Source organism: Grus americana, chromosome 8 (assembly GCF_028858705.1).
Source record: "Grus americana isolate bGruAme1 chromosome 8, bGruAme1.mat, whole genome shotgun sequence".
In the NCBI taxonomy this organism is placed as follows: domain Eukaryota; kingdom Metazoa; phylum Chordata; class Aves; order Gruiformes; family Gruidae; genus Grus; species Grus americana.
The window spans coordinates 30500571-30517106 of record NC_072859.1 but is presented as its reverse complement, the minus strand read 5'-3'; the positions used below and the strand labels follow the sequence as shown (position 1 = coordinate 30517106).

The following is a 16536-nucleotide window of genomic DNA, read 5'->3' as shown; positions in this document are numbered from 1 at the left end:
ACAGAGCCCTGGAGAAGTGCTGTCAGACTGGAGGTCAAATGAGGTTGTACATAAAAATCTGTGACTGAAGAGCTTTTAAGACATCACAGAAAAGAGGAAGGGCTAGTGTACCTTTCTGGCTAACATTCAGCCTTCTAGTTACATATCAGTCAGTCTAGTTTCAATGTAAATTCACAAATATGTCCCTCATCTTCTGTTTGCTTCAGCTGTAGCTGCATGTAGCTGCAAGTGAATTGATTTCTATCGTTTATTATAGAAATCATTGTTTAAGGGAAAAAAAAATCCTTAGGAAGACAGACACTGTCTAATCCTAAGCAACTTTTGAAGATCTGTGTCTGAAAACTGGCTGGTTCAACAATTCTAAACTATTTTTGGTGACAAAATCTAACTTGTTTAGTTTTAGCTTCCTAACCTATATTTGGGAGACTTCATGATATTTCAAGTGTTGAAGAACAAGGAGCCTAAGGGAAAACCGTGTCATTTAGAGTCTTGTCCCTCAGTATAAAATCAGTCTGCTTTCAGTCAAATGCCATTTGGAGAGAATTCAACTTCTTTTCTTGGGGTATTGATATTTGCTACTTTATATAAAGAGATAGGTTCATATATGAGCGTGACAGAAGAATAAGGAAACTCAATTTAAATCCTGATACTGCAATAGAAACTTTGACTTTGTTTAATGACTAATAACTGCTTGTTTAGGAAGGAAGTCTGGTTCAGTGTCGCTTATTTTAGGCCTTTGATTGCAGTGGCGCACACTCAATTTCATAATTCTTGATCCAGTGTGAGAAGAAACCAATTTTGATACTATATATTGGCAAACAACTGTCTTTATACATTTAATTTTTTGTTGATAGATATCACTTGAAAATCATAGAATCATAGAATAGTTTGGGTATATAATCCCAAATACAATTTGGGTAGTACAAGTATATACTTTGAGTATAAAGTAAACAAGAATAAAATCGTGCGTTGCAGAGATCTTGCCGTGTATATGACACATTTGAAAAAAGCTTTCTCGCACTTAATTCTTTGGGGAAGAAATTTGCCATATGGCTTTTAACCTTCAGTCTTGCATTCACACTTCTCATTTCTGTAGAGAGCAACCAAAATGTGATGTGTCCCTTTCTGTCTGTGCACTTCTGTGACTGAAACAGGATTAGACAGAGAAGTCTGAACAGAATGATGAGAGGACCGAGCTTGGTGAAAACTGGGAAGGTGTTTTTTATTTCAGGCAAAAATGTATAACACATACTGTATGCCAGAGAGTAAATCTCTTTTCTGAACCATGCGTTGTTGTAAAGGAGTTGCACACTAAAATCTATTGTAGCAAATGACTGGAAATTATCATATGAAATAAATAATATTTATTTTAAGGTATAGATCACTAGCTCTGAAAAGATCTCTTGTATCTGCACCTAAATACCTGCTGTATTTCTTTCAGGCAATCTCTGCATTAGTTCAGCCATTTGGAGTTTGTGCAGAATATCTTAACTCTTCTGTAGTACAGGTAAAATGCCTTTGTTCTGAGTTCTTTACAGCAAATAGTAAAGCCTTGAAATGTGATTGTAGTAGTTTGCTCAAATATAGATGGAGCTCTCTGTGTCAAAGTAGATCTTGGGCAGTGTGGTATCAGAAAGACAGCTACATGAGACTCTTCTTTTTGTTGTAGGAATTTGAAAAAAAACAGAGGACTGAAAATTAGTTTACAACTGTGTTGGTGTGAAACTGGTGACTAATTCAAAAAGCCTTCAAAACTCACTTTGCATAAAGTACAAGAATCATTTTGAGCATCCTGAGGGCTCAGACAATGTTCAGATTCATTTTCTTAACACAGTGATCTCTACTCACTTTCTACATCTGCAACAATGAGAAGCTTTGCCACTGCCGTTAGTAAGCTTCATCAATGTAAAGCACGTGGGAAAAGAATCTAGCTTGATGGATGGATTTTGTTTTTAATTTAACTTTCTGGGTGAGATCAAGCACGTGGGTATGAGAGTCTACACGGGGGAAAAAAATTGTGGTACAGGAAACAAAAATCACCATGATATATCTGTACGTACAAATATACCCCAGACTTCACACCTACACTCACTAACAAAAACAGTTGATTTAATAAGTGACTGAAAGTCTTTATTTTAAGAGGAGGTAGTTTAGAAGCCACTGAGAGTCAGAGTCATATGCATCTAATAACTGATGCATTTTGAAAGATCTGTTTCATTTTGTTTTAAACAAAATTATGGTGGTCTCAAATGGCTTCTTATGGCAATTGCTTCTTTTTCTGGACGTACCTAGCAGGATAGTTTTATGTGTGTTGCAGGTGTCGCTTTATGTCTAAGATAATTGTGAGCTTTCAGCTACATATTTCACTTTACAGCCAGATCTTCTGAGTAATGTGATTGATTTCAGGAAACATAAAATGATTGTCATGCCTTTTCTCACATTCTTTAGCCTATGCTGGATCCAATCATTCATAAAATGATTAAATATGTACAGAATGTAGAAGAAAAGGACTTGAAAGACAAGGTAATGTTTTATATGTTAAATATTTAGGAAGAACTTCCTGTGTGTCTTGAAAATGCTGACAACATATACTAGTAACAATAGCTTTATTTTCACTGGCAAAAATACAGCCTGTTCTGAATTCTGACTGAATGACATAGAACACAATATATTTACCCAATTCCATTCAATACCCTTTTCAGTAGATATCTGATGTCATGACCCTTCTAAAAATATTTTGCTGCTGTTGCTATCAAATATGGTTTTGTTTGTTCCCCTTTGTAGTGTACGGAATGCTGACTTCTCTAACTGACTTGAAGATGCTAACTATCTTGCAGCCTGTTAAACTCTTACAACTTGTGCGCGTATGACTGTTGCATTAGCTGTTAGCTTCTGAGAATTTGGTAACTGGTGATAAAATGTCCATGTAACTTGTGACTACTTTCTGTATTACCCTGAATTTGGCATTCAGTTCTGTTAAATTTTTGAGTGTTGACTTTTTACTTAGACTTAAATTGTTAATGGTAAACTCTAAAGTATGCATAGGTTGTGTAACTACAGAGGGGCAATTTAGCATACCAAATCTGTAGCAGGAGAGTCCACTTTAACCAAAGGTTTTGCTGTCTTAGAATTTCTGGTGTTTAAGTAACAATACTTTCAGATGTACATAGTACTTCATTTCATAGATTAAACAGTCTGTATTGGGTCAGTAAACCTACTCTTTGTGAATCATTGAAGTCTGAAAAAGAATAGTAAAAATAGCAATGCTTCTATTTGTGCCCCCTTTTTTTTTTTTTTTTTTAAACAGAGACTAGTCAGTATTCCTGAGCTCTTGTCTGGTATCAAACTGCTGTGTATGCGCTTCCAACCTGATTTGGTAACTGCGGTAGATGACTTACGGCTGGACATTCTGTTGCGCATGTTAAAATCTCCTCACTTCAGTGCAAAAATGAATTCCCTCAAAGAAGTAGGTTTGCTTTTTGTGTGTGTGTATATGTGCTGTGTGTAGGTGGGATGGGTTGTTACTAAGTCATTGAAACCACAACCTTAAAGAGGTGGCGCAATATTTCCTGACAAATTATGTTGCCTTAGCAAAAGCTTAGTTTGTAATAAACAGCAAAACAAGTTAATATGACAAGAGTTGTTTGTAGTATTAGTAGCCACTGCAATGACCGTGGCCTCCCAATTAGAAAACAGCTAGACATAGTTTGAAATTTTCTAAGAACTGCAATTTCAGATTGATTTATAAGCAGTTGTCTATGCTATTCATTGATTATTCACTCTGAGATGACCCAGATAATTCAGAGCATCCTATGGGATATCTCTTTTCTCCCCTCCTCTCATTGAGAAAAAAGGCGGGGGGAAATTAATGGGACTTAATCCTAGATTGATGTCTCAGTCCCATTAGATCATTACACTATGTAATTGTATATTTATTTTTTTTATTATGGTTGTATATGGATGCTGTAGTAGCACCTAGGAACTGAGTTTATCAACCAGGGCTCTTTGTGCTAGAATCTTATATCTAAGTAGAAGAAGAAAACAGTTTAAGTATGGAGTTGTTCATTCATCTCTTCCTTCTAGAACTTGTACAATTTAAGTGTCCTAAAAAAGGCATTTTTTAGTATGCAGACGTTGTAAGGTGTTTTAGAGTCCATCTTCTGTGCTTTTTGCTTCTTTATTTATGGGGAAATTGAGATGTTAAACCTCATTGCTGTTTGGTTCTTAGTCATAAATGTCATGTATCCTTGGTGAAGTTACAAAAGTGCGGCTTTTGAAGGCTTTAGCACAAATGTACCTTTTCTCCCTAGAGTGAGGAGCCTGTATCGGTTCTGTATTGGATAAAATAGGACACTGATTTGAGTGTAACAAGCAGAAGCCTGAGATAACCTACTTCTGGTATATCTGTAGAAATATACCTGGCAGCACAGGCCAGCTTTTCTGAGTCACACTGGGACTAAGAATCTACTGCATCAGAGACTGATGACAAGGAGGTGTTTCTGGTTAGGAATTTGCCTTTAAACAGCTTATTAAAAAACCAAACCCAAACAAAACAAAACCCTGCAAAACAAACAAACATAAAACCAAACTACCAAAACAAACACCAAAAAAACCCCAAAACCAACCAGCAAAAACAAAAAAGAAAAAACAAGCACCTTCTATGCTCAAAATATTTCAGGATTCACACTTAAGCTTCGCAGTAAGCCTTTTGAATAGATTTTATAGTGTGCGTGTAGGAATCATTGTTAGAATCTCACATTTTGCAATTTCTAGGTAACAAAATTAATAGAAGACAGCACTGTATCCAAGTCAGTGAAGAATGCAATAGATACAGACAGATTACTAAATTGGCTAGTAGAAAATTCTGTCCTGTCGATTGCTCTTGAAGGTAAGCACTTTCACAAAGACTTTTGGCATGTGCTTTGAATGTCTTAAAAGTTTCGTCTGTCCCTCTGAATACATTTTAATGGAACACTATTAACAAAGGAGTTCAAGGGTTTGGGTCATCTTCAAAGTAACGGAAAACCCTGCAAATTCTGCTACTCTCATCTAGTCCTCTACTTGACATCTGTGCAGATGTTTTCTGTTGTACCTGGGGTTTTTACTCTCAGTTTTTCTTTGTATATTGTTAGACCCTAGAAAAGAGAGACAAGAGGTTTGGAGGTTTTTTCCGAAGTAGTAAGGCCCTATAGGAGTGAACTGCTATCAGATGTATGAAGTAAAACAAAATAAAAATGGAAGGAGCCTTTTCTTTTTCTTTGAACAGACAGACTTGTCTGTAACAGTAAATAAAGAATTTTCAAATGAAGATAACTTCGTTCTTCTCCCTTTCAAAAGTATTTATTCTTATGCATTTAATGTGTCTAATACTATTTTAAATATATTAATTTCGTTGCCTTTCTTTTTTTCGTAGGTAATATAGACCAAGCGCAATACTGTGATCGTATAAAGGGAATTATTGAACTGTTGGGCAGTAAATTATCTTTAGATGAGCTCACTAAAATTTGGAGAATTCAGGTAAGCAACCAAGACTAGGCAGGTACTTTTAGAATGTCTTACAAAAGCAGACATTCCAGTGGTGGGATTTCTTTGTTTATAATATAGTCATCTCTTTATTGCATAGTGGAGGTGTTGAAATTTTAACAGTATAATTAATGCAAAGGCTTTCTTCTACTTCTTTCTTTACCATTTAAAATGGCAAATTTCTTTTTTTTCCTGGCAATTTCTTGTAACACAGCTGTTAACTCTTATGATGAAGTTCATTTCTTTGCAACAAGTGTGAAGGGGCTGCAAAAATATTTGATTTGGAATAAGAGGTTGTCAGCCTGAAATAGGTGATAGAGTGTTTGTCTAGACCAAAGACCATGTCTAAGGATATTAATTTTCATGACTGGAGGTATAAATTTGAATGTAGCTCACAGCGTGACTTTAAAGAGAGTGGACTCAAACTGTATGAATTCCCATTTAACTTTCTGTACGTATAATTGACAAGTCATCTTTTCATGTTCACTTTATGTATATTCAACTTATCGCTGTGTAGGAAAGGTGGTTTGACTGCTTAATGCAAATGACATGGAAATTTTGACCAGAAACATAATCTTCCACTGCAGGAAATGGTTTTCTCCTCAGTCCAAATGTTGAATTGAAGTTTTAGACTAAACTCACTGGATGCTGTCAGATCTGCAGTATGTGCGGGCATGGTAGCAAGTCTTACATGCTTAGTAGAGCTGAAGTATAATTCCAGCTCATTGACTTTTACTCTTTAATAAAATGCAATACTTCCTTGCCGCTTCTGGCTGTTGTTACCATGGTGCTCCCATCAGCGTGGGAGGAGATTTTGCATTGCTCACTTTTGAGTAAAGCCTTAAAGTGTGTCAGGGATGGAGCACCCCACACATGAACTTAACCAAGCAATAAAAATGGTGATGTTTGTGTTGCTGGCACCATGCCTTCCAGTGGTATGTGCCATTGCAGCGTCTTGAAGCTGCTGCAATAATGGTAGATTAACTTGTTCTTTCCTGCTTTAGAATTACTTCCAAAGATCTCTCTGCCAGTGAAATGAGGAGAGACAGTTATTCTTACCTTATGTTTCTAACATGTCAAAAGCTGTTATTCTTTCTCATTAGTATGAATAGTAGGGTAATACTTACATGAAGATTTTTCTCTGTCTCATTTGGGATAAAGACCTACCTTCGTGTGTTTTCCTTCCTCTTTTTAGTCAGGACAATCCTCCACTGTGATTGAAAACATACATACCATTATTGCTGCAGCTGCTGTGAAGTTTAGCTCTGATCAGCTCAATCATTTATTTGTCCTAATCCAAAAGGTAAGTTTTCACATGAATTTACATTCCATAGGAAGAGAATTGATGAGAGATACTTGTGCATCCAGCCTACCAAAGGGCAAATGCCTTGAATACATTTATATTTTCTATATGAAAATGTAAATATAAAATTTGCTATAAAATAAAACTTTTAATACTGATTTATTTTTTTTTGTTAACCCAAAAGCCTGATCAGCTATTGGTACCGCTAATTGACTTAGATTACATTATATAGGCAGTGCTATGGTACTTAAGTGAGATTTTTATTATGATATTTAATCCCTTCTAGTTTATATTTGAAAAAAGAGTTGGACAAATTAGTACTGTAACTCCTAGTAACAAAAATAAGGAAATATGCATGGTGGAAACATACTTATTTGTATTTTGATTTTCCTACAGTAAAACAATTGTAAATTGTATTTTTGCGTACACTTGAGACTTAACAGACTGACAGTGCTTGCTGCTGTAATAGTGAACATTACTTCTTTGCCACACAGAGCTGGGAGACAGAGAGTGATAGAGTGCGACAGAAGCTGTTGAGCCTGATAGGGCGCATTGGTCGAGAAGCACGGGTGGAGACAACCACTGGAAAGGCATGTGAATGTGAAATAAAATCTCTTTTTTTTTTTTTTTTTTTCCTTTATTAAATGTAGCGTTGCTAGTCTCTGTACTTCCTAGGTCCTGACTAATCTTGCACTGCTTCCTCTAGGTTCTGGAGGTACTTTGGGAGCTGGCTCATCTTCCAACGTTACCATGTAGTCTTATTCAGCAGGCCTTGGAGGAACATCTGACAATCCTCAGTGATGCCTATGCAGTGAAAGAGGCAATCAAAAGAAGCTACATCATCAAATGCATAGAGGATATTAAGAGGGTTGGTTTATTATTTTATTTTTTCCAAAATGAAATGTTGTCTAGCCTTGACGTTGCCCTTTCAAGATGCACAAATTGTGTGTCCCATCTGTAAGTTCTTACCTTGGGGAGTCCACGAGAGGGGTAGGCTTTTTGTGAGCCAGTTTGTTGACCATGAGACTCATAGAAGTCTCTTGCCTTTGTTTTAAGCAAATTTTCAGCACAAGAAGTGATCAGTTTATGGGAAACTACCAGGATGGGCCCAAGGTTAGAATTTGCAAATGGAACCACTATAAAGGTATGTCAGTATTTTAACTGTCCCTTTCATGTTAAAGCCTAGATTAGTTTTCTTTGAGTTAAGCATGTTTTCTGGCATGGCCATTAAGTCTCAAAATGCAAATTGATATTTAAATCATAGTAGTTTTGTATTTTAATAAAATACTTAAACTCTTTTAATCTAACATAAAGAAGGCATTCCCACAGCTGTCTGTGCTAAGATGTTTCCTGGCAGCAGCAGAGATGTGCATGGCTTAAAAGACTGCATATACTCTACCCTGCTCTGTTCACGTAGCAGGCAGTTTTCCTTGAGGTCTGCAGGAATACTCCTGTCATCTTTTTTTCAGTCTGAAGTATATCTGTAAATAAAAAGGCTAGTACTTATTTCATGGTAAATTAAGTTTTGTCTGTGTCGCAGCGTCTGTAGAGGGTTTTAGTTGTTTAGGAGGCATAGTGTGTTGCTTCTTGATACTGATCACACCTTTTTGTGTGTGTGTTTATGAATACGAATTTCAAACTTTGAGTTCTGAATCTCTGTAAAACTAGAAGTCTTTTCTTTTGGATCTTCTCTTGTCCTTTCCTATTCTTGCATTCTTTTTAATTACATTCTGGCAAGGGCCTTAACAGAGGTGCTGCAGTGAGGAACGCTAAAGGAAAGCTGATTGGGGTAACCATACAGAAGATGTTTAAAAGTACATAATTTTCTTATTTCCCTTCATTAGGGGAAATGAAGACATAAACTGGGAGGGAATGTAATATTAAGGCAGCATTCTCAAGTACATGAGGGAGTCCTCAGTAGAGAGCTCTCTGTTACGGGCAGGTTACTTTAACCTCTGTGTAGGTGGTATTGGTTGTTGTCAGTATTTAAACCAGACATCACTTCTGAACAAGCAACCTCAGTGCTGGTTTGTGTGGTCAAACTTTACAGAAAATGAAGCCTCCCAGAAAAGTGATGAGCAGTTCTAACAAGGAGGTAGGAGGGTTATTCTTTGTAGGATCTCTTTCAAAATGCAGCTTAAGTATCCTTCGCTTCCTATCAGAGGGCTCCTTGCAGCACCAATCAGAAATTTCTTCTTGTCTCTTAACCCTCAGTAGTATTTCAGGTTCTTTCTTCTATTATTCTTGCTTTAGCAATAAGTAATGTCATTTGACTGGATTTGCCCTTTTATGCCCTAACAGGCCTGCTTCATCTCCCGTAATTGAGGAAGGTGGTGGTTATTATCTCTCCCTGGTGCAACTGAGTTCTTTTTGTCTACTTAATTTGCATGTTCTCTAGCAAGGAGGTGGTACTTTGGGCTTAATAATCAGGAGAGCACAATGGCCTGTGTGTGTCAAAGGGCTTCTTGTAGAAAGTGAAGAAGGGCACCTTGAGTGTGTTTGGAAAGGGACCAGGAATGAGTAACTGAAGCCTTCAGAGCTAGTAGCTGTTGTTTTGAAACAGCATCATTAATAGAAATCATTAGGCTTCTATGAGTCTAAGAAGAAAGTTAATCTGTTGTTGAGCATGTACACATGTGTAATTGTTTTTACCTTTCCTGCTACTAGTCATCCCAGCACAATAATCCTCAATTTGTGTGGGTGGTGCCAGCATTACGTCAGCTCCATGAAATCACACGTTCGTTTATTAAGCAGACTTACCAAAAGCAAGACAAGGTAAGGATACATGCTGAGATGACTTTTGAAGCCCTTGCTATGTCTGTGTGGCTCTGCTTCTGTAGAACATGGAAGTTTGAATTTAGAAATGAGAGGGGAAACAAACTAGAAAAACACTTTGACAAGTACAGTTTAGTGATGTATCATAAACAAACTGTTCAAGTAGGGATGCTGTGTTGTGTGCCATATGTTTGTGTGTGCGTATATATGTATAAATCTGCTGTGTCAGGAGTAATCTATTTTATTCTCAGCTTTTTGTAGAATAATTAACAGGCAAGCATTTCTTAAGAAATTAACAATGGCTAATGTTTAGACCAGCTGCTTTGTAATTGAATTGATGTTGATTCTTGGGAAACAGACTAAAATACCAGCAAGTCACATGTGTTATACAGTGGCTGAGTGGAGGTATGGGATTTTGTTTGCAATCTGTCACACGTGTATTTCAACACATGCTGAAAACACAAAGGTTGGGGCTTTGGATGCTTGGAAGGGATGCATTCGGTGAGGGGCGAACATTACTCCTTCTGATACGAGACACATGTCTGTAGAAGAGCAGACTGCTGTGTGCACGTGCCTGTTTATGTATTTTCTTAAAAACCTCTTAATGGTTTGTGTTTTGTGTTTTGTTTTGTTTTATTTTTTTGCCAAGAGCATTATTCAAGATTTAAAGAAGAACTTTGAAATAGTGAAGTTGGTGACAGGAAGCTTAATATCATGCCACCGTTTGGCTGCATCTGTGGCAGGTCCAGGAGGGCTTGTTGGAGCAACGTTAGTGGATGGCCGATACACTTACCGGGAGGTACTGAACCCTGAATTTCTTATACCTTAGGTTTTTGGAAACTTGATGTAGTGTATCACTGACCAAGTTGCATAAGATTAAGAGATGTTTTATTTTTGGAATTCACCAGTATGTATGTTCTCTGGTGAATAATTACACTAGTTTTTATTCATAGTTCTGACAGTTGTCTATTAGGGCTTGTTGTGGCCTTGTTGTTACATTATAGAGCAAGGGTGGGCAAACATCACAATCTACAAGTTCCTTACAAAGTCTTTAACTGGTCGAGAGCTGGATCTCCCCACCCCAGGACCTCCTGTCTCCGAGCTTGTGCATCTTCCAGCTTCTCCACCAACTTCAGTTCAACTACCCTCATAGAGACTATACCTTTGAATTTGATGTGAAGCTCTCAAAACCTGAAATAGATTGGCTAGTTAGGACATGAAAGTCACATGCACAGATAGCTTGTAACAGTTTGTTGCTAAGGTTTTGATAATATTTTTCCATACTAGTTGTGACTTAGTAACTAGTGTTAAATAATATCAATATTGGGAAAGTAATAACAAATCCAAGGGGACTTCAGTGTTCCCTTTTAGAAGGGTATTCAAAAAGAAGTAATGTTAAAAATTGTGTAAAATATAAATAAATCTCGCTGCAGAAACAATTTGTTTTCCAGGTTTTGCAAAGTGTACTATTATTTGACAACTAAGTTTGTAAAAAATAAAAAGAACACTCAGAGTTCTTGTTTCAGAAAGAAAAGTCTTAAGCTTGATTTATTTTTTGTTTGTTTGTTTCCTCTTTCTCAGTATTTGGAGGCACATCTAAAATTTTTGGCATTTTTTCTGCAAGAAGCCACCCTTTATTTGGGCTGGAATCGTGCCAGGGAGATCTGGGAATGCCTTGTAACTGGCCAGGATGTTTGTGAGTTAGATCGAGAGGTAAGAAAAACTTGAAAAGTTGGTGTCTGCAGTTGCAGAGTGAATCTTAATGGATCATGAATAGCAAGTGTAGTTGTTGAGACATGTGAAACATAAATAGCAAACACAAACTAATGCATTTATATGCTTTGTGTAAGCTAATGGAGCCACTGTTACATGTTCAGTTATGACTAGGATGCTCTTTTAACATTAAATTTGACTGAGGGCGGAACGTTGGCCGGGAGATGACTTGCAGGTTTATTGATGCTGGTTTGAAAAGGGGAACATGCAAGTTTTTGGGGTCATAAGAGACATTCAGCATTATTTGGGTGAAAGATGATGATGAAGACAAAGTACCCTAATGCTACAATACAGCCTGTATAATGTGGGAGGTTACTAGATGATTAGATTTTTGAACCTCTTGCTGTAGATAAAACTTCTGTAAGATGAGTTACTGTAGTATCTGACATAGTTTGCCAATGCTGTATAAAATGAAAATATTTGCCATGACAATGGGGTAAAAATACACCTGCCTTTCATTCCCAGATGTGCTTTGAGTGGTTTACAAAAGGACAGCATGATCTAGAGAGTGATGTACAGCAACAGCTCTTCAAGGAGAAAATTCTTAAACTGGAGTCGTATGAAATTACTATGAATGGTAAGAAAATGGCTTTGGTCAACAGATTTGTTTTTGAAATATATACCTGGAATTTGCTTCCTAATCCTTAAAATTAAACATCCAAACAGGGATCTTTTTCTATCATTTTAAATTGTAATAGTCCACAAGAGGGGTAGGCTTAGCCTGACCTGAATAAAAAGCTTCCAACTTTTTTCACTTTCAGGTTTTAGTTTATTTAAGACTTTCTTTGAAAATGTGAACCTGTGTGACCATCGACTAAAGAGGCAGGGAACTCAGTTGGTGAGTGTTCTGGCACATTTGTTCTTGTATACTACCAGTGGCATCTTGGGGATGGGAGGAGGTGAGACAAGGATTCTTTAGCAGCTGTTTGACACGGTCGTGTTTGTGGTAATATGCAGATTGTCATTCTAGCATTAACATTGTTAAATTCTGAAGCTAAAGGTCCAGGATTACAACAGTTAAAATTCAGCAATTGGTAGCTGGAAGCCGATATGTAGCTTCTAAGACTTTGCAGGAGGAATAAGTGGACTACTACTTTAATAATCATGAATTCTAGTGTGCATTTTTTTGCTTCTCCCTAGCAGGGAAATTTTCCTTTTTTTTTTTAATTATTTACATGAGATTTAGGCTTATCATATTCAAATTCTAACGTACAATAGCATACAAACTCTATGATTCTTCAGTGGTTTTGTTAAATTAATTGTTATATGCTAAGTAGTTTTCTATAGGCATTTTAGATCTTTATCACTGAGAGTTAACTTACTTCAAATGCGTAGTTTTTTGCCAAGTACCACAGTAGTTTTTGTGATGGTTTATTATGTGGTTGGTTACCATGTTGACCTTTGTGAAACAAATTCCATTCCCGATTAAATTTCCCTGTGCTTTTTCCCAAGTAAAGTTTTTCATTTTTTCAGTTGGCTTGAGAGTGTTCTTTGGAACTTGTTTATCCACCTGTAAACAAATATTTTTTTTCCTAGTATAAGCATACAAATCTGCAGCTATTGATTTCACTTTGCACTGTGCCAAAGCTTGGCAGTGTGTTGGAAAAGAAAATTTTTAAGATTTAGTCAAAAGATGCTTTTCCAGCAGATGGAAGACTGTTTCATTGCTGTGGTTCAACTCACTATTGTGTTAGAAATCCAGTCATGTTTTACTGTTGTTCTTTCTTGCGTAGAGTGTAGAAAAACTGGAATTAATAGGAATGGATTTCATTTGGAAGATTGCAATGGAGTCACCTGATGAAGAAATTGCCAATGAAGCTATTCAATTGATAATAAATTACAGCTATATTAATCTAACTCCTAGACTGAAGAAGGTAGGCATATATTTGTACATGAAAGTGCTTTGACATTCATAGAGCCTTGATACTCTGTGTGTTAAAATGTGTAATTTGTCAGGTTCTGTCAGTTATAAGTTATTCCCATGATTTTGGTTTAAGTTCTAATTCGTTTGTACACTTTATCTTTAGGATTCAGTATCACTGCACAAGAAATTCATTGCTGATTGCTACACACGATTAGAGGTAAAGGACAAATTTTATTCTTGTACCTACATCCTTTTCAGTTTTGTATCTTAGAATTAGATTGACAATGATAATTCTATTTAAAGAAAAAAATTCTTTCCACAAATGTTTCTTGTCCTCTTAGCTCTCCAGGACATACTAATTGTCCATGTAAACCAGCACTTATACTCTGCTTTCAATTCTAGGCAGCCAGCTCTGCACTCGGTGGTCCAACATTAACACATGCTGTTACAAGAGCTACAAAAATGCTTACAGCAACTGCTATGCCTACAGTAGCAACATCAGTTCAGTCTCCTTATAGGTAGGCCTGCCTTTAAAAGAGTAAATATGACAGTAGACACTTGCTCCCAGCTGCTTCCCACATGATTTTGAGTGCTAATTAAAATTCTGAATATTGGTAGTTGTATGTTCTGGTTCTTTCTCAATTGAATATTCCAATTACAATGCAATTTGAGTTCCAAAGAGACTTTGAAAAACCTGTGTTTTAAAAAGCAAAAAACCCAGAAAGTAAACAACCAAAAAAACCCCAACACCCACCTGTCCAACCTCCAAAAAACCAAAACCAACCAAAAAACCCACAAACCCCGCCCCACAGACTATTACCAGCCTCTTAGTAATATAATATTTCTGGGGCAGCAGGGTTTGGTTTTGGGGTTTTTTTAATTGGGAGTGAAAAGGATGGTTTTTCATCCTCTAGCTTAACTTACGCATACCTATATGTGTGTAGCTTAAATATACACAGGGTGGGACCTTTAGAAACATGAAGCTTCTTTTGAAGCTGGCTACTTCTCGAGCAGTAGAACATGAGCTTCTTGGCCTGTTTTCCTAGTTAATTTCAACTGAATTAACTCCAAGTTTAAGGAGTTATATTTGAAAACAGCTAGTTTGTGGTAGGTACCCGTAGGCATCAAAAATTAATCTCTGGGACAAGTTACTCTTGTTTTCAATGTTTATCTCTAGGTCAACTAAACTTGTAATAATTGAGAGGCTACTGCTGTTGGCGGAGCGTTATGTGATAACAATAGAGGTAAGATGTATTTTTTTACTAGGCAAGGCTAAGAACACAACTTCCAATATTATTAAAAATTAAAATAAATTTAAATTTAAAGTTATTTAAACCTATGCAACTCTAGTAACTTTGTTACGTGTCATCATAGAAATGTCTTTGGTTTTAAGAGTGGTATTTATTGTCATCCTTCTTTTCCTTCAGGACCTTTACTCTGTTCCCCGAACTATTCTACCTCATGGTGCCTCTTTCCATGGACATCTTTTAACACTTAATGTTACATACGAGTCTACCAAAGATACCTTCACCATAGAGGTATGTGTGCACAGGTTACGTCTGTCATGCCGTGTTGATCCCGTAGCTATTCTTGGATTTTTTGATGCCTAGACTCAACAGAGTAAGCTGGTTTTAAGGACACCAGTCAACTTGGAGACTCTATTTGAAAACGTTAAAAGTGTGTATAAGGCTACTGTAATGAAGTGTTTGTAGACTAAATGTATTTTGATTATCATTCTGGGGTGGGAAGAAGTTGTTTGCTTACTGTCAGTGATGGAGCACTTCTGCTGCTGTCCTACCCTGTCAGGCTCTTTTGTGGACAGTACCTTTACCACCCTATACAGAGGAGCAGGAGGGCTTTAATGGGAAACTTTTTTTTTTCTCTCCTGGAATTTACTGCTTGAGCAGTAAACCAGTGTTGTTTAATTTTACAGGCTCATAGCAATGAAACTGTAGGGAGCATCAGGTGGAAGATAGCAAAGATGTTGAATTCACCTGTGGATAATATACAGATATTTGCCAATGACAGCCTGGTATGTAACTACAAAGAATTCTCATTCTTTATGAAATTGAGTCTCTTTTCCAGAACTAAATGGTAAATATTTTCTTGCAGCTAACTGTAAACAAAGATCAGAAACTACTCCACCAACTGGGCTTCTCTGATGAACAAGTCCTTACAGTAAAAACATCAGGAAGTGGGACTCCATCAGGCAGCTCTGCAGATTCCTCAGCCAGTTCCAGCAACAGCGGCAGTGTATTTAGTTCATCCTATGCAATGGAACAGGTACAGCGTATTAACCTGAAACCTTCCCTCAGATTTTTTCTTGGAGGGGTGATAGTTGGAGGAGACACAGCTGGGGTGGAAGAGGAACAGTAAGATGAGACAGAAGCTGTTCACATGAGTTTGAGCATCCTGTCTTTTGTAGTCTGGTTTTGCTTTCAAACTGCAATTGAAACAAAGCATTTAAATACACAATTGCCTTATGCATGCAGATTGGACTTTATAATCTGTATTCTGTCACGTAGCCTGCTTGGTGTTTATTAATCTCTACAGGGTCTTTTAATCAAACATATGAGACCCATACGATTTAATCTTGAGATTTTATATTTATTGGGGAGAGAAATTTCCAGCTTTCCGTAGTAATAAAGCTGTGGTATGAGAATAAACTAAGAAGCATTAACTAGTGTGTTCAGACCATTCCTGGTCTGCTTTTTATGTCAACCCTAACTAACAGTTGACTTCAAAAATTGATTGTTGAAAGGGAAATGGGGTAATGTAAAAGTTCAGATGCTCTCTCAGTCTAGAAAGTAGCAGGGATTTCTATGGGTCAGGTTGGCATCTGGGTCAGTTGCTTCAGTGAAGAGCTCTCTTAAATTACTTGCAACAGAGAGGAGAGAAAAAGACCTTTGTATTTCTACTTAATTCTCAGGAGAAATCCCTCCCTGGAGTAGTCATGGCTCTCGTGTGTAATGTGTTTGATATGCTTTACCAGCTTGCCAATCTAGAGGAGCCAAGGTAAGCAAACTAAATGGTTTTTAAATATTGAAGAAATGCTTGCACTGTGAAGTTCGAATCGCTACTTCACAGTGTGTAGGCATCCACCAGGCCACAGTGTGGCTGAGTCCCATTTTGCACAAGTAACTTCTGATAACTTTTCAGGATAACACTGCGAGTGAGGAAACTTCTGCTCTTGATTCCCACTGACCCAGCTATTCAGGAGGCTCTTGATCAGCTTGATTCACTGGGAAGGAAGGTACGGATTAAACAATAGCTGATGTTGGTGAGTTTAACAAGAAGG

At 37.1% G+C, this 16536-nt stretch overlaps 1 protein-coding gene across 3 annotated transcripts in view; it reads left to right on the top strand.

Moving 5' to 3' along the window:
• Positions 1–16536, top strand: part of USP24 (ubiquitin specific peptidase 24) — a 65739-nt gene that overhangs the window by 17979 nt on the left and 31224 nt on the right. For 2 of the 3 annotated variants that reach the window (XM_054833383.1, XM_054833382.1), the window contains exons 8-30: positions 1442–1507; positions 2449–2523; positions 3308–3466; positions 4774–4888; positions 5414–5517; positions 6719–6826; positions 7321–7416; positions 7533–7694; positions 8877–8921; positions 9494–9601; positions 10251–10400; positions 11183–11314; positions 11840–11951; positions 12136–12212; positions 13108–13248; positions 13402–13455; positions 13641–13756; positions 14416–14482; positions 14666–14776; positions 15172–15270; positions 15351–15521; positions 16168–16253; positions 16398–16491. In XM_054833383.1, coding sequence (XP_054689358.1) covers positions 1442–1507; positions 2449–2523; positions 3308–3466; positions 4774–4888; positions 5414–5517; positions 6719–6826; positions 7321–7416; positions 7533–7694; positions 8877–8921; positions 9494–9601; positions 10251–10400; positions 11183–11314; positions 11840–11951; positions 12136–12212; positions 13108–13248; positions 13402–13455; positions 13641–13756; positions 14416–14482; positions 14666–14776; positions 15172–15270; positions 15351–15521; positions 16168–16253; positions 16398–16491 — 2448 coding nt within the window. The remainder of the gene's footprint in view (positions 1–1441; positions 1508–2448; positions 2524–3307; positions 3467–4773; positions 4889–5413; positions 5518–6718; positions 6827–7320; positions 7417–7532; positions 7695–8876; positions 8922–9493; positions 9602–10250; positions 10401–11182; positions 11315–11839; positions 11952–12135; positions 12213–13107; positions 13249–13401; positions 13456–13640; positions 13757–14415; positions 14483–14665; positions 14777–15171; positions 15271–15350; positions 15522–16167; positions 16254–16397; positions 16492–16536) is intronic. The other variant, XM_054833384.1, reaches the window with a different exon arrangement.